The sequence below is a fragment of the Asterias amurensis genome, chromosome 4 (genome assembly GCF_032118995.1).
Source record: "Asterias amurensis chromosome 4, ASM3211899v1".
Lineage (NCBI taxonomy): Eukaryota > Metazoa > Echinodermata > Asteroidea > Forcipulatida > Asteriidae > Asterias > Asterias amurensis.
The window spans coordinates 6,337,025-6,360,422 of NC_092651.1; the positions used below are offsets into that span (position 1 = coordinate 6,337,025).

General features: G+C 38.8%; 2 protein-coding genes and 1 non-coding gene across 3 annotated transcripts in view; 1 reads left to right on the forward strand and 2 right to left on the reverse strand.

Annotated features, from left to right (window-relative positions):
* LOC139935795 (N(4)-(Beta-N-acetylglucosaminyl)-L-asparaginase-like) lies at positions 1 to 12,912 on the forward strand. The gene is made up of 10 exons (XM_071930388.1): positions 1 to 312; positions 1,595 to 1,700; positions 2,392 to 2,439; positions 2,862 to 2,974; positions 3,200 to 3,260; positions 4,048 to 4,099; positions 5,289 to 5,482; positions 6,191 to 6,298; positions 7,257 to 7,390; positions 10,366 to 12,912. Exons 1-10 carry the CDS (start codon positions 126 to 128, stop codon positions 10,467 to 10,469), a joined length of 1,107 nt encoding a protein of 368 aa, XP_071786489.1. The 5' UTR covers positions 1 to 125; the 3' UTR covers positions 10,470 to 12,912.
* Positions 10,879 to 10,951, reverse strand: Trnan-auu (transfer RNA asparagine (anticodon AUU)). The gene has a single exon. It is a non-coding gene; the product is annotated as a tRNA-Asn (tRNA).
* Positions 11,312 to 23,398, reverse strand: part of LOC139935791 (kinesin-II 85 kDa subunit-like) — a 26,780-nt gene continuing 14,693 nt past the window's right edge. The window contains exons 9-16 of the mRNA XM_071930379.1: positions 22,901 to 23,098; positions 21,005 to 21,179; positions 19,437 to 19,538; positions 18,786 to 18,942; positions 17,233 to 17,524; positions 16,589 to 16,768; positions 15,482 to 15,684; positions 11,312 to 13,832 (exon numbers count right to left, since the gene is read on the reverse strand). Coding sequence (XP_071786480.1) covers positions 13,790 to 13,832; positions 15,482 to 15,684; positions 16,589 to 16,768; positions 17,233 to 17,524; positions 18,786 to 18,942; positions 19,437 to 19,538; positions 21,005 to 21,179; positions 22,901 to 23,098 — 1,350 coding nt within the window. The 3' untranslated portion in view covers positions 11,312 to 13,789. The remainder of the gene's footprint in view (positions 13,833 to 15,481; positions 15,685 to 16,588; positions 16,769 to 17,232; positions 17,525 to 18,785; positions 18,943 to 19,436; positions 19,539 to 21,004; positions 21,180 to 22,900; positions 23,099 to 23,398) is intronic.

Consider the following 23,398-nt stretch of genomic DNA (forward strand, 5'->3'; position numbering starts at 1 on the left):
GCCACCGCTGCTAACTTGATGATGTAAAGCTGCCCTCCCCTACTGCTTTTCTCACCGTAGAATGAGGTTAAACCATTGATGAGCAACGCAGCTTCAACCATCTTCATACAGACACCTCGTGGGCCATGCATTATTTAAACTATTCCAGCCTTTACTTTTTTTTAACAATAACATCGATCACAATCCTGACAATGACTTCCCCAGGCTCAGCAGCATGCTCAGGATGCTCAACAAGAACAACAAAGTCAGACAAGAGTTCAATCTTGCCTCTGGTCGTCAATACGTGGCCATTTACTAATGCTACAGCCAAAGGTAAGATAGAAACTACAAACAATACACTGTTTGTTTGTTTGTTTAGATGATCTTCCCATCACAAATAAGCAAGGGAACTCGGCAGAGCAAACACACACACACACAAACATGTCAGTCAGTCGAGTCAGGTGAGGCTTGGCCTGGGGGGGGGGGGGGGGTGGGTATAAATTTAAACGCCAAGCCGCCAATCTCTCACATCATGCTCATGATCAATATTACAAACATTGGTTTATTTCTTAGTGTCTTTTGTCTATGATTATGAATGATTATGAATTGCTCAAATTACGAAATTTTGATTCATTAAAGCCATTATACACTTTCGGTAAACAGTATTGTTCAAGTCCCACACTTCGTGTATCACAACTTATATATAAAAGAACAAACCTGTGAAAATTTAGGCTCAATCGGGCATCGGAGTCGGGAGAAAATAATGGGAAAACCCACTCTTGTTTCCGCGCGTTTCGCCGTGTCATGACATGTGTTTAAAATAAATCCGTAATTCTCGCTAACGAGAATTTATATTGTTTTACTGTTTTCCCAAAAAGTAAAGCATTTCATGGACTAAAATTTCAAGAGAAGTCTTTCACCATTGCCTTCTGTAAACCCTGTAAATTATTTGTAAATCTGTGAACTTTTTTTTTTTTTCTGTACCGAAAGGGTCCAATGGCTTTAACTAATCATGTTGACATTATTACTATACCTACCTGTAACCTAGTGACTCATTGTGAAAGCAGCGGTTAGCTGGGGGATTCGAACCAACAACCTTGTGATTGCAAGTCCTCCCCTGAACTGAAGTATAACCATTGGACCACAGTGACTGCCGGATTGGCAATCACAAAAGGGGTGGTGTGTGATCCGCGGCTCAACTTACACGACTTATCTCAGGCATCCCTGAGCTCAATTTATTGATTGTGCCAAAAAATAACAAGTTCGAAGTCTCACTGTCCCGTCCCTCTTATCTCACCACATTTTAAATGTGATCTTACTTTCTATGAATGAAGTAACTAGTCAATTATTAGTTGTGATAACACATGCGCTCACACGCAGTGCGTACATCTTCAACCATTTGAAGGCTGCACTTTACAAGGAAGAAGAAGAAGAATAGGAGGGTTACGTTATCGCAACTAGTCTACTCACGACATTTAGGCGCAATTTGTCACTATCTGGCCAAAAATGGTAGGGTATCCTGTGTAAAATTGGCATTGTTCACAGTAGACCACGTAATCATAATAATTGTAGCTAGTACTTATGTTGTTATTAATCTTATTTTTGATATTGCCAGCATGGAGTGTGATTACGTCTGGTGGTTCATCACTAGATGCTGTTGAACAAGGATGTACTGTCTGTGAAGAGCAACAGACTGATGGAAGTGTTGGTTTTGGAAATCAGTAAGATATTCTGAAAGTTATATTTAGCTGTTAAAATGCATTCAGCCTGAACAACTTTGTCTCTCTAGTCTACTCTTAGCCCTCGATTTGTAAAAACTTTCTTTTTGTAGTTTTTGTTCTTTATCAACAAGTTGAATATTCTCAGCAAGAAAAACCTGAGTACTGTAAAGTTCATAAATGACCTTAAACTTTTATTTTGTTTTTTACCCAATATACCGATGTGTGTTAGAACTGCATACTCAGTACCTACCCGAGTTCTGTGAAAAAAATCACAGGCATATTACTCGGTTGGGATTCGAACCCACAACCCTTGCAATTATAGAGCAGTGTCTTACCAACTAGACCACCGAGATTGCCCGGCAGCTAGAGGCAGTTCGAATCCTATGTTTTAGCAGCAGGTACTGCAAACGATTTAATGTTAAACTTGCATCGGGGATTCATTTTGGATTAACAATGATATGATTCATCATTCATCGCTGGGGTTTCCTAAAATTGTTCAATTTTCCCATGGCACGGTTATTTTTTTGAAACTGAATGTAATCATGGTCACAATTAAACCCTGACCTAACAAAGGAAAGACAACAATAGTTTTTCATAAAATGCTAATTGTTTTTTGTTCTCTGTTGAGAAACAAGATTTGGAAGTGAAATAACGTCAAGGATTAAACCTTTGTATGTTTTTAAATCAACAGCCCCGATGAAAATGGTGAGACAACTTTGGATGCAATGATAATGGATGGGTGAGTGTGTTAAATCGTAATCCAACCCAAACAAATGTAAACACGTAACAGACCATCAGTCAAATAACTGTGAACCATGTTTGGGTCGTACAAATGTAGTTTGTAGTTCTACCTCTGATTTTCAGGTCAGAAACGATATCAATCACGACGCAAAGAGAACGCTTTCTATTGGTTAAATTGCTCAGCGCAGAATACGTGCACGCCTATTCATCCAACCGAGGGCGTGCATTGATAACGCAATCATTTTGTTGCAAGGTGTCTGGCTTTGAAGTGTTTTGTTTGTGTGTAGAGACAAACTACCTCAAACTTCTTCCAAGGATGGTTTAAAGATTGTCCATACATGCCATAGAATGAAATGAATTGGAGAAGTTAAAATCTATGCACTGAATGTCGTTGTTGTTGTTGTTTTTGTTTGTTTTCAGTGTGACTCATGATGTTGGTTCAGTTGGCTGTCTGCGTAGAGTCAAGAGTGCAATCTCAGTGGCTAGAGCCGTTATGAATTATACTAAACACACTTTGTTGGTGGGAGAATTAGGTTGGTATTTATAATATTTAAAAAAATAGTGCTCAGCTTTTCTGTTGAGTCAGTGTTATGCAAATATTGGCTTTGTTTTCATATGTTAATCAACATTTTATGTTACATTTTATGTTAATCAACTGTACTTGATAGATGTACTGAGTATACAATGCTAACACACATGGGTGTAAAACCAAAAAGAATAACATTACTTGACTTGTTTTATGATTTTCGTTCTCGCAGCCACACAATTTGCGAAGGAAATGGGATTTAAAGAAGAAACTTTATCTACCAACACTTCAATGTAAGTAACAAAATCTCTTTAAATGAATGTTGACCAGTTTCTAATGAAACTTCAAATTTGTTACGAGCATCAACCCTGATACAGAGATGTGTATTTAAGAGTGACATCATGATGATGTCATAAATATCAAATCGCAGTAAACTTTGCACCTTTGCTGGTTGTGTTGTGTTTTCTCCAAACTCAAGTAGCAACTGTAACCGGATGCCGTGGGCCCAATTTCATGGCTCTGCTTACCGCCGAATTCTGCTCTTACGATCACGATTCCCCGCTTACGTGCAAGCGCCGAATTCTGCGCTAGCCTTATAAGCGTAGAAGGCCTAGTAACGTGGAGTACGCATGCGCAGAAGCCAAAATTCGCCGCTAACTTGTGAAATACGCTTGCCCTGCTTCTGTAACACTGATTCTGTGCTTACGGTAAGCAGAGTCATGATGTTGGGCCCTGGAGTGTTGTTAACTCAAGTTGCTGACTTAGACTCGCGACTTGACTTGACCAAAAATTACTTCAATACAGCAGCAAGAGTTTTGCAACTAAAATTTTGTAGCACTAAATATAAACATTTGAAGGCATGACATTGTACAGTACTTACTGATCTTTGATCAAAATTGCTCATTAATAAATTATTATCCTAAAGATAAGTAATTATTGCAGAACTGATATTATGATTTACTCTGTGTGTTATGTGATACAAGATCTTGAGGTATTCCAAATAAGGCAGGAAAAACGAGAAGATATAAAATAGTTATGAATATTTGATTGAAACAATAACTTTCATATCCTTTTGTGCAGTGAAGATTGGAAACAATGGAAGGCAAAAGAATGTCAACCAAACTTCAGACAGGTAATAATTTGACATATTAAGTTTTTCATATTGAGATTGTTTGTATTATCTGTTACAGCAAACAGCAGTCCCCCACTCATGTTAACCAGGAATTTAAACTATCAGGAAAAGTCATGACTATTTTGTTTTTTTAACCACTTGGCAGCAGAGCAGATGCCTTGTTGAGATGCTAGTTCTCGAGGAAACAAAATCAGGATCGGACTATGTACATATTGACATTCAAACTTGGGACTAACAAGAACTTCTTGGTTGCTATCTCTAAGGAAAATGATGTGTCCATGTGTTTAAGGACAAAGGGTTGCACAAACTTAAAGCCACTGGACACCTTTGGTAATTGTCAAAGACCAGTATTCTCATTTGATGTTTCCCAACACATGCTTAAAATAACAAATCTGTGAAAATTTTGACTCAATTGGTCATCAAAGTTGCAACAAAATGTTATGAAAGAAAAAACACCCTAGTTGCACAAATTCGTGTGCTTTCAGATGCCTAATTAAATGCTTCATGCATTAAGCCTTTTAATATTTTAGTAGTGAGAAATTACCTCTTTCTCAAAAACTATGTTACTTCAGAGGGAGCTGTTTCTCACAATGTTTTATACTATCGACAGTTCTCCATTGCTCATTACCAAGTAAGTTTTTATGCTAACAAATATTTTAATTTTAAAAGTTAAATGTTCCTTATTGATTTAAAGCCATTGGACCCTTTCGGTACAGAAAAAAAAAAAGTTCACAGATTTACAAATACATTACAGGGTTTACAGAAGGTAATGGTGAAAGCCTTCTCTTGAAATATTATTCCATGAAATGCTTTACTTTTTGAGAAAACAGTGAAACAATATCAATTCTCGATAGCGAGAAATACGGATTTATTTTAAACACATGTCATGACACGGCGAAACGCGCGGAAACAAGAGTGGGTTTTCCCGTTATTTTCTCCCGACTCCGATGACCGATTGAGCCTAAATTTTCACAGGTTTGTTATTTTATATATAAGTTGTGATACACGAAGTGTGGGACTTGGACAATACTGTTTACCGAAAGTGTATAATGGCTTTAAAGATACTGTTACAGTTGGGTTTCTGTCATTGATGCCTTATACATTGTTGTGTCTTGTACATTGTTGTATCTTTAATACAGTTTAAGATACATGTAAGTGACATACCCATTGAATGTTTTTATTTGTGTAGAATGTTGTTCCAGATTCGGATTCATCATGTGGCCCCTACGTACCAGCCACCGGTAATTCACTCAAACAACAGCCGAGGTATAACATGGAAGTCAATCAAGGTAACCATGATACTATTGGAATGATTGTAATAGACAAAGCTGGGAATGTGGCTGGTGGAACGACAACAAATGGAGCTAATCATAAAGTACCGGGGTAAGGATGACTTCTATCATGCATAATAATCTGATTACTCCCGCCCTCCCAAGCAAACAAAGATATTAATAGTAACATACACTTTATAAGTCGCACAGTATCTAGAATAAAACCATTCAAAGGCACCGGTTGATAGCAAGCTGACAAATTGAACACCCCCCACCCCCAACCAGAGGTATTGACAAAATAGGGAGACTGCCAAAATTATGAGTTTTAGAACAATAATAATTAACGGTTTTATATAATAGATGTTAAATTTGCATATATATAATATATGTTAAATATATGGGCAATCTTGGTAGTCTAGTTGGTAAGACACTGCTCTAGAATTGCAAGTGTCGTGGGTTTGAATCCCACCCGAGTAACATGCCTGTGATATTTTTTCACAGGACTCAGGAAAGTACTGAGTATACAGTGCTATAAACACACATCGTTGTATGGGTAAAAACCAAAATTAATACATGCAGTTTTTATATAGCGCAAATTGCAATGAAGTCTCAAAGCGCTTTTGGAAAGTGAAAGAGTGAAAACCAATTGAATAAAAAAAATACACAAAATACAGAAGTGCAAAATGCATACAATGAAAAATACAAGTTATTTAACAGCTCTCAATTACTTGTTAGTAAGTTTGTATGCTAACCATTATTTTTTTTAAACCAACATGACCAAAAGTGTACAGTGCCTTTTTGCTTTGTGTTATTTCTACAGTCGTGTTGGTGATTCCCCAATAACTGGTTCTGGTTGTTACGTTGATAATGACGTAGGAGGGGCAGCTGCTACGGGAGATGGGGATGTTATGATGAGATTTCTTCCAAGGTATTCAACATTTTTATTGCAACAATATTCTGCTAAATATAATATCAAAGTCTTATATAGCGCACGTATCTACCTAACAAGGTACTCAAGGCGCTTAGCTATACACACTCTCAGAAAGATAGCCAGGAACACCGGGCGACCCCTTCTCTTTTCGATTAGTGCACTGGCTTCTTTTACATGCGTTACACAGCACATGGGACGAACGGCTTTACGTTCGATCCGACGAATTCCGATCCGAATGGAAACAAAATTCACTATTTTCAATTTGGTGATATTTGGTGATATTTAAGTTTTCAGTTCTGGAGAGCACTGTCCTGCTTTTTAACTACTACCTTGGCGGAAGGTAGAAAATCAACCGAGACTACTACTTTAGCTTATAGACGGTCTTATTAACTTCATTACTGCGGAGTTCTTATTTGGTCTAAACATTTCGACTAGCTGGCTCTTGTCATCGTCAGGAGACTGTTTAAGTAATGACATTTAAATATTTCTCCCGGGTCCTGTGAGAAAATATCACAGGCATGTTACGTGGGTGGAATTCGCACCCACGACCCTTGCAATTCTAGAGCAGTGTCTTATCGACTAGACTACCGAGATTGCCCAGTAGCTTGAGGCATACATGTATGCAGATTTAACATCTCTTATATCGTTGTGGTACCTGCTGCCGAAACATAGGATTCGAACTGCCTCTAGCTACCGGGCAACCTCGGTAGTCTAGTTGGTAAGACACTGCTCTAGAATTGCAAGTGTTGATGGTTCGAATCCCATCCGAGTAACATGCCTGTGATATTTTTTCACAGGACTCGGGAAAGTACTGAGTATACAGTGCTAACACACATCGGTGTATGGGTTAAAACTAGCCCAGGTTGGGCTCCTCCGTTAACTCAGTGGCACTGATTGACGTCCTACCAGGGCTGGGGTAAAAACCAAAATTAAGATGATTTATATTTGTTTTCAGTTTGCGAGCTGTTGATAACATGAATCGTGGTATGAGTCCAAGCAGTGCATGTGAACAAGCATTGGCACCAATTATCAAGTTCTACCCAGACTTCAGTGGGGCAGTCATTGCAGCAAATAAGACGGGAGTATATGGTGAGTGTCAACATCGTTGTCTTCAAACCTTTGTGCATCTAAACCAGTTGTGGGATTTATTAAAGAAACAGCCAGATAAATTACCAAAAGAAAATTTAACAAGCCAATCATTTTTGGACTCGCAAACAATTCAATGTCGTCACTAATTTCTTAGCGACTTTTCATTCAACTAACAAAAATATTTTCCAAATCTCAATTCACTTAAAAACGTGGGGAGGCAGTATGGACTAAAATCGGTGAATGCCGCAATTTTGACCCCAAAAACGAACCTTACACTTAATTCACCAAAATAAACAGGAAAGGAACCCCAAATTCTGCCCAATGTGTCTCCTGTACATGCAGCCATGTTTTAAGCATTAAAGTTGGGTTAACTTAAGGCCGAATTGGCTGTTGAATTTGGAGGGCTAGAAAGCCTGTAACACACAAACAACTTTCCCCCAAATTAAACCCCAACAATAATAAATAATAACAATATGAACACTTATAGTGCGCCGGTATCCACCACAAGTGATGCCTAGGCGCAAGGAAGAAACACAAAATTAATGAAAAGCAGCTGTGAAAAAGTGGGTTTTGAGGGCCTCTTTGAACTTATGAATAGAGGACATGTTACGGATATTAAGAGGCAGATTATTCCAAAGTAAAGGACCAGCATGAGAAAAAGCCCTGTCACCCCAATATTTGTGGGTGTAGGGAACAACCAGTAATGACGAAGTGGATGATCTAAGACATCTGGAAGGATTGTAACGGGTAATTAATTGACAATTATACTGAGGAGCAGAACCATGTAAAGAATGAAAAACAAGCAGAAGTAATTTGTATTGAATGCGATATTGAACAGGGAGCCAGTGAAGTGCATTCAAAACCGGAGTGATATGGGTTCTCCTGGAGGACAAAGTGACCAGCCGAGCTGCAGTGTTTTGCAGTCGTTGCAAACGAGAGATTTGATTCTGTTGTAGAAGACAGAAGAGAGAATTACAATAATCAAACCGAGAAGAAATCACAGCATGAACAATCTTTTCTGTGGTAGAACCATGTTACCCTGCTGCATGCACACAGAAAACACACTGTCAAAACCAAGGGCCCTACAAATCTACAATAAGTATAGTCATAAAAGCACTATGAAACGGAATGGCTTAAATGGTCCTGGGATTTAAAGAAATACAAATGTAAACTTACATACAGAACCAAGGCGTGGCTACACATCATCACCAAGTAGAGGCAGGCATATGTCACCACATGAAAACCCAGCCATAAAAACACTGACTTTGAATTCAGACATGATGCTCCCACTCTGGTGTCCCAGTCACAAGTCCTCAATGTGAAACTGTGCACAGTGATTTTATACTAAAACTAAAGTCAGCTGATGGTGGATTCAAAAGCACTTATATAAATCACAAAGCATGGGACATGAAAAGAGGCTGTTTAAACTTTCTTAGACCCAGGTAAACACAATGTACATTGTATAAGAAAGAACACTAAAGGATCAGCTAGTGAATGAAAGTACAGTAGTTTACAACAACAAAAAGGACCTAACAAAGCATGACTCCCTCTGGGGTGTGGCATAGTACATTCTTGCACACTAACCAATGTTGTATGTTGCAATACACACACAAAAAGGTCTGACTAAGGTCAACTGGTTGGTCAGCTATGGGCAGCCAATTCTAGCAAAACAAACCCACTAAAACAAAATACAAGTAACAACAACAGAGTGAAAATATGATAGACAGCTAAAACGGCAAAAAATCACTAAAACTCATTTTTGTTACAGTATGAACCAGGCTTCATTCTTCTTTGTCTAGGCACATGAATTAATAAAGGGACACGGTGGCTTAGATGGTCCACAAAAAGAGTTTAAAACCGCTATTGTTATAAAATGCATTGGTTATAAAGATTTACTTGGGCCCAATTTCATAGAGCTGCTAAGCACACAAAATTGCTTAGCATGAAATTTTTGCCTTGATAAAAACATGATTACCAACCAAATTTCCACGTGATTTTCATGATAAGCAAACAACAGCTGAATACCAGTAACAAAAAATATAATATTGAAGTCTTATTTAGCGCACGTATCTACCAAACAAGGTACTCAAGGCGCTGAGTATATACAAACTTTCAGAAAGGTGGGTTATTGCAGTGATAAATTCTGAGACCCAATTAGTTAGCACCTTATAAGGGTATACAAGGTGCTACGGTGCATACAGCAGCCACAGCCAGGAACACCGGGACAAACCCCTTCTTTATTCGATAAGTGCACTGGGTTCTTTTACATGTGTTACACAACACATGGGACCAACGACTTTACGTCCCATCACGGCTGGGGATTTGAACCCACACTGCTGATCAGAAACACCAGAGTTTGAATGCAGTGCTCTTAACCGCTCAGCCAGGACACTTGCACAAATGGAAATTTGGTTGGTAATCCTGTTTTCATCAAGGAATAAATTTCATGCTAAGCAAATTTTTGTGCTTACTGGTTTTATGAAATTGGGCCCTGTCCTTGACATACATGGTGATTCTGCAGCTGTAATACTAGCCTGAACATCTGATGTCACACTTCGAGGCTCGTGAATAACGCCAGAGACCGGTCTCCAAGCCGGCGTGTACATTCACCTTTGACCTACATTCATTTACATATACATGTACATGTAGTATATGTTGTCAAGTTCTACACCAACATTACATTCAAGTACATGCACCATGTACTGTATACAATACACACTTGTGGACACAGCTTGCACACGGCCAAAAGTAAGCTTTCCATATCTGTGTTTTGATTGGTCGTCCGAGGTGACCTCAGACCAATCAAAACAAACCCAGATACGGTAGCTTTTAGTCACTGCATTTATCCAATGATATCATTGTATCCAATGGAATCAATGGATCTGAGTAGCAGGTACCTGGCTTTATCCTTGCGGATAAAGACAGGGGCAAAGTCTACTGTAATACTAATGTACTGATTGTGTTCTTTATTACAGGAGCTGCTTGCTATGGTTTTCCAAGCTTTCATTATTCAATCTATCATCCAGCACTTCAAGCCCCTCAAGTTGCAGAAGTTGCTTGCATGAAAAAGGTGAAGTAGTTACTGCTGACTGATGTGTATCTGCGTCTTCATTGTCTCAAGATTGTTCCACATTACATTGCCTACCGTTTCAGACAGGCGCTCCAGAGACGCGCCAAACCAATTCAGAATTAAAATAAACAAAAAGTTTGTCGTCTGAAACAGTTAGGAGCGACTGTACGCGCTAGAAATCAAAAGAACATGCAACAACGAAGTAGAAATTTCTTTTTTTTTTTTTGGGGGGGGGGGAGGGGGTTACTCAGATCAGTGACATATTATTATTAGAAATGATTATTATATAGTGACATACTATTTGGAGAGAGATAATAATACAGTCTGCTTTTTGTAGGATTGTAGAGAAAATAAAGCTTATCAATAATGGACAATGTGATCAAATAATGATAACGATTTTTGAGGTTGAACAAAGAATTGACTAGAGTGGGATTCAAACCAACGACCTCCGGATTAATGTGCCGGCGCTCTACCAACTGAGCTATCTAGCCCTATGTTGGCGGTGTCCCTATTTTGTCAATATCTTTGTTCGGGGGTGCCAGTCAGAAGCCATACAACCGTTAACTGCTGTGTAGCCAGGGACCACACCCAATTTACAATACAACCTGGGAAGGGGAAGCCAGGGGATCACCCTAAGGGAATGCGGCATGTTAATCCGGAGGTCGTTGGTTCGAATCCCACTCTAGTCAATTCTTTGTTCAATACCAAAAATCATTTCAGAGTTTACCCAGTCAGTTTTCCTTGTGGTTTATACTGATTCAAATAATGATAACGTTACAAGTGTCTGGTTACCAATGATAAAATTATAAAATGCTGACTAGGTAACATACTAGACTCTGCAAACTTCCAAATTAGTTATAACTTACGTTTATTTCTCACTTCACACGACAAAACATCTGTCTAGACTTTACACCTATATTCATGTAACAAATATTCATAAACATTATGCAACTACAGCAAAACATACAAAATCTCATGGCTAGAAACCATAAAGTTTGTACTCAATTTCAAGGAATTCATTCAGTTCTTTGAGATGGTGCAGTTGCCTTGTGGTTTCGTAAATTAAAATTATACAATTGAATAAGAAATTAATATTTAAATATAGTAGTATACAACCTTGAGGTGGAGGATTAGAATCTATCTGTACATATTGTTAACACACATATTCAGACATGCAACTTTCTTATTGTAAAAAAAGAGGAGATGGCCGATCACACTTGACTTTCGTACAGTGTTTTTCAGGTTTCTATAGCACTGTTTTGAAAAGAAAAAGAGGAAATCAGCTGAAAAGTTGCATGCCTAACATATTGCAGTAGAATTGTGAACAAGTCATTAATGGTTTGTCGCGGTGAGATAGTAGAGTTGTGGTGGTGGCGTAATGATTGAGGTTTCTGCTATCAAATACTGGTCTCACGAGAACACTGCTCTTGGCGAACTTCTACTCGCCATTAAATGGGACAATAGAGAGCAGTATTCTCGCAAGAGCCAGCAGTCTCAGGAGAATATCGCCCATGTCGCGAGAATTGCAGAGAGTTGGAACGATATTACTACGACAGACATTTAACGACTTGTCAACAAGTCTAATAATGCAGTTGAGTGTTGAATCATTCTCAAATACTGAATGTATTTGCTAAAAGGCACTGGACACTATTGGTAATTACTCAAAATAATTGTTAGCATAAAAACTTACTTTGTAATGAGCAATAGAGAGCTGTTGATAGTATAAAATATTGAGACAAACATCTCCCTCTGAAGTAACGTAGTTTCTGAGAAAGAAGTAACTTCTCACTGGAATATTTGAATTGAATTTGAGACCTCAGCTGAGGTCTCAAATTCAAGGCATCTGAAAGGACACAAAGTATTACAATAAGGGTGTTTTTTCTTTCATTATTCTCTCGCAACTTTGACAACCAATTGAGTCAAAATTTTCATAGGTTTGTTATTTTATGCAGTTGGGATACACCAAGTGAGAAGACTGGTCTTTGACAATTACCAATAGTGTCCAGTGTCTTTAAGCTGAACCTCAACTACATTGACACACTTTATCTATTGCCAACCATTGCTGTTGTACAGTAAAGAAAAAGACCTTGAATTCAATTCCATTTGCAATTCAAATTGTTTTGAGAGCTGATTTTGCTCTGGTCTTCTACACTGTAATGGGAGACTTTTGGACGCTAGGTGGCAGCAGACTTACCAGGTGAATGCCCATTGTTTACATAGTTCCGAGCATGCGCACATTACCAAGAACAATGGATTTTACCTGGTAATTCTGCTGCCACCAAGTGCCCTGAAAGTCTCCCATTGACTTCGACACACTAATAACACTAAGAAAATGCTACCTTTAAAGGGAGTCATGTGTTTTTAATTTACTGAATGTATTGCTATAAATCTTTTGTTCGTTTATTTCTTCTACCAGAAATGTCAACATTAAATCTATTTTCATCCCAAACAACTGTACAGTACCAACTATTTATAATCAAGCTACCTTAATGGAAAATAATCTGCAAGTAACGTATTAAGCAGATAATGTCGCTTGCCAAGGAATACATGCTCCTGAAAGAACAACCTAAATTTGAAAACAAAACGTGAATATTTATAAAACTTTATATAAAAGTTGGACAATGAATCCAAGATAAACCCCAAATACATTAACTATTGCACATTTTGAGCTTTCACACAGTGATATCACTAAGGGGTCAGCATTTTTTTGCCCTAAAGTGCACATGCTTTTAATTGTTCATGAAAAATTTGTTTGTAGTTAAGTTGATTTGCCTTTAACGTTCAGGTTGGCGTAGTGTTATCGTTCCTTGCCTTCCACCCCAAAGACTAGTGCTGGGTGAATAGTGAAATTTTGGTTTTGTCACTGTTTTTTTCACACTAAGATGGCCGCTGGATGACGTCAATGCATGAGGTCTATTGCGCATGGTGCGTGTACACCATGTACATGGTGTTACTGCAAACCATGATTATTTCAAATCTGGCGTACAATTCTAAATTAGTTTTTCTTTAAAAAAAAATAATTAAAAAAATATATGGATTCTTCCACATTTCCAGAAGTTCTTGTTTTAAAGATTTTTCAGTGTGTGCGTTGGTTGAGTGTCCGTGTCCATTTTGTGTTTAAATTATTTAAAACAATTATCCAATGACAAGGATCTATGTAGCAGTTTTACAAAACAAATATTGAATGCATTCTGCTGGTGCATTGTTACAAAATTAAATACTCTGTGAAATCGAACTTTCCATTTTACCTTGTGACTATATTCTGCGACAATGCGGTAATAATGACCCATGACTTGTACATATGTCACTTTGAGATTGAGTCAAATTCTTTATTGAAGCAAAGAATCGATTGAACTTTCCACGCCTTGTTTCCTGAAATACAAACAAATTCAAACAGATGATTTTTGTACCAATCTTTACAGTTATTTCTTCACTATCGAGGGATTATCATATTTATATATATATATAAAAATGAACAAGTCAAGCTCCCAATTCAATTTGTGTAATCATAATGCTAAAGGGCGATTCCATGGTTAGTCGCATGACACTTTTCTGTGTCATTTCTTGATCTTGGTGCTAGTAGTTCTATGTGAGATATTCTTACCACTAAGTTTACAGACTGATTTGTACTTGACACCCAAGGCTTTGAAGTGATGATAATAGAAATGTTGTGGGCTTTGTGCTCTGGATGTTTTAACGTTTTAAAAAGCGGTCAGGCACATTACACAAAAAGGACATGGACAAAATTCACTAGTCAAAAATCAAAAGTTTCTTCTAACTAAAAAACTTAGGAAAGTTTGACTACATGCAACACGCAACTCTTGTACATGAGTATCCAACAGGATACTTATAAATGGTCAGCAACTTGAACTTTTAGGTTTACGTGGCAAAACCATGGTCAGTCGCATTACAGTTTTCCAGTCAATTTAGCCAAGCCTACATGGAGCCCAAGCTGAGTTCTTATTATTGGCAAAGTTGGGTTTATTCCTTCCTTGTCAACAACTAAAAATCAATTGATTTTTTGGTGTCATGTCCATGTTTCCTTGGAATTGTCCTAAAACATCTTTGTCAGTGACAAGAATTCTGGTGTACAATTCACTAAATGCTTCTCATACAGTTCTGCTACTGACTCCAAACAAACCAGGAATGTACTAGGCTGTTGGAAAAAGCCCCTGTTCTATGATCACGAAGCCTGAAAGCTTGGGAGCGTGAAAAGCTTCCGAGTGCGAAGCCTGCTTGCATATATTTATCTTTGGTTTGAAAGCCCTACTCTATAATCTGGAGTGTTCCATTTGGTTTTATCTCCATTTTCTTATAAATTTGATCTTGGTTATTAATTATATATATATATATTTTTAAATAAACAAATTAAAATAAATTGTTTTGGTGGTGGGTTCAATAAACAGATTTCCGGTTAAAAAAACAGAGAAATCACATCCCTGAACCAATCGCAGACTTCAAGGCTCCTACTTGGCAGAATGAGCCAAAGGTACATGTAAATACGACCATGTCACACCACTCCTCCATCAACTTCACTGGCTCCCAGTCCATCAGCGTATTGTTTTTCAAGATCATCACCATTGTACATAAATGTCTTCACAATACCGCTCCTACATATCTCACCAGTCTTATCAAGATTTATCAGCCCGGACGACCTGGACTTCGCTTAGGTTGACAGTACACTCTTGGCAGTTCCAAAGGTGCATTCCGCTGCTGGGGATCGTGCTTTTTGCGCACATGCTCCGCGCCTTTGGAACCGTCTCCCTCATCGAATCACCGCGGAGTCACTTGCAGTTTTCAAGAAACATCTCAAAACTTTCCTGTTCAATGATTGATTGCTTTGGCTGTTTTCCCATTATCAGTGCCATTATTTATTTGCTTCTTGTTTAGTTTCTTGTAAAGCTCTGTGGTACCTCGTGTAAGAGTGATCTCTAAATGCCTAATATTATTATTATTATTATTATTATTATTATTATCTACATTGGTTTAAGCATACACATGTAACTGCATTAACGACTTACCTTTTACCAGTCTTGGGTCTACCTGAAGCTGTTTTTGGTCTTCTGCTTGACGTTGATTTGACTTGATTGAATCTAGTTGAACCTTCAGCTGTATATGCCATGTACACATTGGACAGGTCAGGCTCACCATATTCTTTGTTCTTGTCTTTGTCTGGGATGGGTGTCTGTTTACGCATGTTATTCCCAGTGTATGCCACACATTTCTATATAAGAAACAAATTAAAAACCCACTAGAGTGAATCGAATACATGGAGTCGACTAATCTAGAAAAGAGAACTTTGAGTAGCTCAAATATTAACCGCCAAAAATAATAAAATAATATAATAGTGGCTTCTGTTTTTCCAAGCGCGTCAGTAAACTTTTACATTGATTTCTCAACCATTTGTTTTTAGGAACAGCCGAGAATGAATCGATAATACTTTTTGCTTCTTGAAGAAATTCCTCTTCGGCAGCTTAGTTTCTTCAAGAAGCTAAACTCTTGAAGGTGAATTAAAGGCAGAGTCACACTGCAGCAATAGCGATCACGAAGCAAAGACAACGCATTCTATTGGTTGAATTGCTCCATGCAGAATACGCACACACTCATTGAAACAATAGAATGAGTTCTCTTGACGTCGTGATCTTTATTTTTTTCGTTATCGCTGCAGTGTGACTCGTCCTTTAGTCTCTTTTACAACAATCTGCCATTGATTAAAGGAACATGTTACCTTGGATCGGACGAGTTGGTCTATAAAAAGCATTTGAAACCGTTTGTTATAAAATGCATATGGTTAGAAAGATGTTTTAAAAGTAGAATATAATGATCCACACAAGTATCACTCAAAACTGTACGATTTCTTAATACACGCAAACTAGCACGGTCAGCCATTTATGGGAGTCAAAATTTTGACTCCCATATAAATGGTCGACCGTGTTATTGGACGTTGTAAAAAGAAAAAAAAAACACAATTTCGAGGCATATTTGTGTAGATCATTGTATTCTACTTTTACTACATCTTTCCAACCATAAGCATTTTATAACAAACGGTTACAACACGCTTTTAAAAGACCAACTCGACCAATCCAAGGCAACGTGTTCGTTTAAGTAATAATGAAAGTTATACAAACCAGTTGCCATTCTCCGATATCTTCATTCCAATGAACATACTGTTCAATCATCTGCTGGAATTCCACTGGGATAAAGCTGTCAATTATCAGCATCTGTAAGCGCAATTCTCGACTAAGCTGACGAATGTTTTCCAACAGTCCCTCCATCTCCCTCTGATGCTCCTGCTGCATATCTGCCACCTTTGGTCAAAGATATGAAAATTAATTAGACACAATTTGTTTGACATTTTACAGTCTCTGACTGCGCAACAGCTCAGTTTTAAGTACACAAGAGTTAGTAAACTTTGGCCTTTTTGAAAACCACGGCTTTGGCTCCGTCCTCTCGTTTGAAGCCCTGAGCGCATACGCAAAGGGCAATAGATCGATCCATTAAGCTCCGCCCCATTGTGTAATGACCAATCACAACACAACGAAGGTCCTACAAATAATGTCCGACATGCGTGCGCATATCTTGGCGCGCGCGGCAGAGTTGTGTAGAAAGGCATTGGAGAGCCCCACGTGTTCTTGCTCACACGTGCGTTGTGGGCGGAGCCTACTGGATCGGTCTATTGTCAAAACAACGCGAGGCTAAGCTAGCCTGAGCCGAATCCAAGCCAAAGCAGTGGTTTCAAAAAGGGTAATAGAAGCTTTATCACTGCTATTACCTCACTCTTGGCACTCATGAGCATACTCCAGACTTTCTTTAGTTTCTTAGTCTTGCCAGTAGCTTCTTCTTGAAGATTACCAAACTTCTCTTCAATGTCAACCCTTTCTGCTTCTTTCTCGGCCAGTTCTTGCCTCAAGCTTTCCTGTTTCCTGCTTCGTTCCTCCAGTTCTCTGGCAGACTCTTCTAGCAGACGCTCCTGTTCCTCGGACTTCTTCAGAAGATCGACCCCTCCAACTATCACTTTCTTTTCTACAGCTTGAAGTTTCTCTTTAAGAATATCATGATCATGTCTGAAATATAAAATAGAACAGTAAATGCTTATATGCAAAAAATAACAAAATTTTAACTCATTTTAACTCAATTGGTCGTCAAAGTTGCGAGAAAATAATTGAACCAAAAAACATCCTTGTCACACAAGTTGTGTGCTTTCAGATGTCTTGAACTCGAGACCTCAGCTGAGGGTTTACAAGGTGCTACGGCGCAATATGCTGCCAATCAAACCAGGAACACCGGGGTGAATCCCTTCTCTTTTCAATAATAGTGTACGGGGGCATCGTGTCGTGCGATGTTACGCACGGTGAATACGGGTGGGTTTTTATACAGTGGCGGTCTTTTTTCGGAGTGAATAATTCGACTGCCTTGAGCAAGGCTACATCATGTCCTTTGGAGCACCCTGCACATCAATGTGAACCCAATCAATACAATGGTGACTCCAGAACTGAACTGATCTGACTTGTACATTGTTGTACTGACATTTGCATCAACTGGAACTTTCCTCAGACCTTGTTATACATCTCAATAGATACCCTTGAAAGTGGAATCATGATGAAGGAACAATGTGTGTCTAGTGTGCCTTAAAGGACACGTTCCCTTCGATCAGGCGAGTTGGTCAATGAAAAACGTTTAAAACCGTTTGTTATGAAATGTTAATTTTTTAATTTTTTTAATACTTTTTTTTGGGTTTTTACCCATATACACCGATGTGTGTAGCACTGTATACTCAGTACTTTTGCGAAACATCTGTTAAATCGTTTGCAGTACCCGCTGCTAAAACATAGGATTTGAACTGCCTCTAGCTACCGGGCAATCTCGGTAGTCTAGTTGGTATGACACTGCTCTAGAATTGCAAAGGTCGTGGGTTCGAATCTCACCCGAGTAAAATGCCTGTGATATTTTTTCACAGGACTCGGGAAAGTACTGAGTATACAGTGCTAACACACACCGGTGTACATATATGGGTAAAAACCAAAAATTAATTTTCTTTATCCCCGATGCAAATTTAACATCTATTAAATGTTATGAAATGCATCTTGGTTAGAAAGAAGTAGAATATAATGATCCACACAAATATGACTCAAAATTATGTGGTTTTCCTTTTACTTTGCGAACTAACACAGTCGGCCATTTTATATGGAGTCGGGACTCTAGTTTAGTTGTGTCTGTTTTCTTTTGTTTTGTTTTTGGTTTTACTGCGCCTTGAACACCCAGCAGGGTTGATATGTGCGCATTACAAGTCTTTATTATTATTATTATGAAATTGGGGACACTTACTGAGCTTTGCGAAGGTCGCCCTCTCTACGTTCCAACTCCGTCTGAACTTTATTTCTTTCTTCTTCTTCCATATCTTTAGTTTCCTCCAGAGCACGTCTCTCTTCATCAATACGTTGTTGCATTGCAGCCATTTTCTCTGGTGACAAATTCTTCTTCCCTTCATATAACATGGATCAAAATTGTAGAATGATTACTGAAAGGCAGTGGACACTATTGGTAATTACTCAAAATAATTGTTAGCATAAAAACTTACTTGGTAATGAGCAATGGGGAGCTGTTGATAGTATACAATATTGTGAGAAACGGCTTTTTGTAGAAAGAAGTAATTTCTCACTAAAATATTTGAGAAAACATTAAAACAATTGTCAATTCTCGACAACGAGAATTACGGATTAAAGTAAACACATGTCATGACACGGCGAAACGCAGGGAAACAAGAGTGGGTTTTCCCGTTATTTTCTCCCGTTTCCGATGACCGATTGAGCCTAAATTTTCACAGGTTTGTTATTTTAAATATAAGTTGTGATACACAAAGTGTGGGCCTTTGGACAACACTGTTTACCGATGTTGTGCGATTGCTTTAAAAAGAAATGAGCTACATTTTGTACAATGTGTTTGTAACTGAATTGAGACTTTTGTAGCTAAACTAACCTTTCTTTCTCTTGGTTCGTTTTGTGCCATCGTTTGGACCATCTTCCTCTGAACCAGACTCTTCTTCAGATCCACTACCACTATCACTATCACCTCCTTCACCTAGTCAACAGAAAAACACAAACATTTCTTATTTCAAACAAACAGTTCAAACAATTTTAGGTTACTGCGAAATCTGACAAGAAAAAGCATACACAGTGTGGTGACAAGCTGGGTGGTGATGCAGCGGTACAGCGATGCATTCCACAGTGTGTATCAACCAAAATAATAATAATAATAAAGGCAAATACATACATGTAGACCCTTTGCAATACAATCATGTACCTATCCTGGGTGTCATTTGGGTGTCAAAACCATATACAAACATGCACAAAAGAGAGTTGACACCCAAAATTACAAGTACTTGTTTGGAGGCGCGTTTTGTTTTGTGTTCGAAATCAATACTTTCCCTTGCATAACGCGGAACGCTACATGTACACTGAGGTCTTGCGCACGTTTTTACGCACAGAGAACAGTTGTTGTCCAATGATCTGCCTCCTTTTTGAGAGTGTGACGTCATACGCAATGGGTCTATAGGTCGCATTCATCACTCAGTGATGCTGAGGGTGCTTTAACATTCAGTATATTCATGCAAGATATGTGGGTCTACGTTTGAAGTATGAGACCTACTCCTTCTACATAGCACTATGTAATGGTTCACAAGGTGATGTTGCGCAATATGCTGCCAATCCAGCCAGGAACACCCAGGTTAACCCCTTCTCTTTTCGATAAGTGCACTGGGTTCTTTTACATGCGTAACACAACACACAGGAACAACGGCTTTACGTCCCATCGGAAGGACGAAGCAATGGTTAAGTGTCTTGCTAAAGGCAAAAGTGTCACGACTGGGACCCGAACCCACACTCTGCTGATCAGAAACACCAGAGCTTGAGTTCGGTGCTCTTAACCGCTCCGCCACAACACGCTAATATCTTCAGCAACCAGAAGGGTATCATTGATCTCCATTAATAAGGACTGGATGTCAAGTCTAGTGCATTGTACACAATCAATGATCAATGGTGCGGCACACAGTGTATTAGCTCTAGGGGATTTACAAATGAATACAAGCATGTGGAATGGACTTGCTCATGCTAACATAAGCCGTTATCATAAAGTCTATTAAATAAAAGTTTGTTACATTGGGTGATCCCTTCCTTAAAATGAAGGAGTTTGCTGAACAAAAAACACATGTAGAGGAATCTATTCCATTGAAGATATCGATATGAGATTACAATCTTACAGTGATCAAACAAGGCCCAATTTCATAAAGCACAACAAAATTATGCTTAACAGAATAAGTTACCAGCCAAAATACCATCTGACATGTACTGTCTGTGGCTGGTATCTTGCCTAATTTAGCTTAGCAGACATTTTTTAAGCAGTATATTCTGCTTAACCACCTGTAGGAAATTGGGCCCTGATCCGACAGGAAGATAGAAGACTGTTAGACAGATTCAAAGTCAAAGTATTTTGTCAGAGGTTAAAAATATAGTAACATTGAAATTAACAAGAAAAGTAACCAAACTTACCTCTATCTAGTCTTTTTTTGAGTTCTTCAATCTCCTTTTGAAACTGTCTCAACAATGCATCTTTTGGGTCTTCATTGATCTTAGCATTGTTTTTGATGTTCTTAGCTCTATTTGCATAGCGCAGTGTACTGATGGTTTCATCATAGTTATATTCTGCAGGCCCAATATTGGCACACTGTGGAAGACAGTAAAAATGCTATTTTTAAATGCACCTTTTTACAAATTTAAAAGTGTTGCGCTGCGATGCAATATGCAGCCATTGAGACCAGGGGTGAATTTCACCAAGGTAGTCCTAACTTAGGACTAGTCCTAGGCAATGCTAAGAGATAGGACCAGTCCTAAGTTAGGATGAGTTACTGGTCCTAACTTAGGACCAGTCCTATCTCTTAGCATTGCCTAGGACTAGTCCTAACTTAGGACTACCTTGGTGAAATCCACCCCTGAAACATGGAGGCCCAATATTGGCACATTGTGGAAGACAAATCAAGTTTCAAAGAGTATTTTTAAATTATAAATATACTATTTTTAAATTCACCTTTTTTTTACAGATTTAAAAGTGTTGCGCTGAGGTGCAATATGGAGCCATTGAGACTGGGAACATTGAGACCCAATTGAGCACACTATGGAAGACAAATCACCTTTCAAAAAAGTATTTTTAAATATACTGTTTTGAAATGCACCTTTTTTCCCAGATTTAGAAGTTCGGTGCTGTGGTGCAATATGCTGCCAACCCAACCAGGAACACCAGTGTGAACCCCTTCTCTTTTCCATAAAGTGCACTGGGTTCTTTTACTTGCATGACACAACACACATGACCAACGGCTGAATGTCCCATCTGAAGGATGCAGCAATTATGACCAACAAAGTTTGAGCATCAGGCCTAATGCTCAGGGTACGATTTCATGGCTCTGCTAACTGCAAGCAAAGAAGCAGCGCTTAGGGAAGCAGGGAATTCTGCGTCTATAGACCGTATTGAATATGACGTCACCGTTCAAATATCTGCCCAACAACATGGCGTCTGTGAGCGTGTGCGTGTATGTGTGCGTGCTTGTGCCGTAGAAACCAAACCGTGAACGCTGCGTGCTTGTTTGATGTACGCGTTTAGGCACGTATACGGTTTGCCCTACAAGATGGCTGACTTTCATAGCAGAAAAGGGGTTATTCAATACGACCTATAGCAAACGCAGTGGGAAATTTTTGCTTGTGTGCATGCATACTCCATGTACTAGGCACTCTACGCTTAAACAGGTAGCGCAGAAATTCGGCGCCTGCATGTAAGCGATGAATCATGATCAGGGCCCAACTTCATAGCGCTGCCTAACGGTAAGCAAATTTTCGTGCTTACTGTAGCAGCAAAAATTTGCTAAGGTGCAAGCATATTTCACACGTTAGCAGAAAAATTGGGCGACCACATTGCGCGTTTACCACGGATTTGGATTGTGACGCCATAGCACCGAAAGGTTAGCACGCCTTTTCGTGTGCTTACTGATAGCAGCGCTATGAAATGAAAATTGCACAGTAAGCACAGAACCGGCCGCTAAGCAGCAGTATGAAATTGGCCCCAGAAGCGCAGAATTCGGTAGTAAATAGAGTTACTAAATTTGGCCCTGATTGTATCAGTCTTGATCAGGGCCCAATTTCATAGAGCTGCTAAGCACAAAAAATTGCTTAACATGAAATTTCTTCCTAGATAAAAACCTGACTACCAACCAAATTTCCACCTGATTTTCAGGATATAAGCAAACAACAGCTGCATACCAGTAACAAGCAATATGCAACATATGGAAATTTGGTTGGTAATCCTGTTTTTATCACGGAAGAAATTTCATGCTATACAAATTTTTGTGCTTAGCAGCTCTATGAAATTAGGCCCTGGTCTTTGCAAACAATACTTACCATAACAGTCTTAGCATTACCACCCAATGAGTCCTGCAGCAGTCTTGTTAGCTTGGAGTTTCTGTACGGTATGTGTGTGCTTTTACCATCTACCAGAGATGAGATAACATTTCCCAACGTTGATAAAGATAAATTAATCTTGGTTGCTTCTTTCAACCGTTGACCTGTGGCTCCTGTCTTTGATTGTCTTTCTGATCCCTAAAAACATACAGAATTAACAAACAAAAAATGTATAGTTGTTAATAGTATTAATAATTGTAACCAGTTTTTATATAGCGCTTTTCACACCCGAGGGGTGTCTCAAAGCGCTTCCGACATTATTACCCCTGGTCACTGGGCCTTACTTCATTCCTTAAACCATCTCAGCTCCCTGGGGAGTATACAGCCTGTGCGCACTATATGCGCTACATGGCTAAACCAATCACAAGAACCATCTCTGCCCTCACAGGTACCCATTTACCCCTGGGTGGAGAGAAGCATGTAGTTAAAGGAACACGT

Excerpts from the sequence above, each read along its gene's own strand:
- LOC139935795 (XM_071930388.1), top strand. The coding sequence starts at position 126 with ATGCATTATTTAAACTATTCCAGCCTTTACTTTTTTTTAACAATAACA. Across the intron at positions 2,440-2,861 it reads GATGCAATGATAATGGATGG|TGTGACTCATGATGTTGGTT; the intron begins GTGAGTGTGTTA and ends GTTTGTTTTCAG. Across the intron at positions 6,299-7,256 it reads ATGATGAGATTTCTTCCAAG|TTTGCGAGCTGTTGATAACA; the intron begins GTATTCAACATT and ends ATTTGTTTTCAG.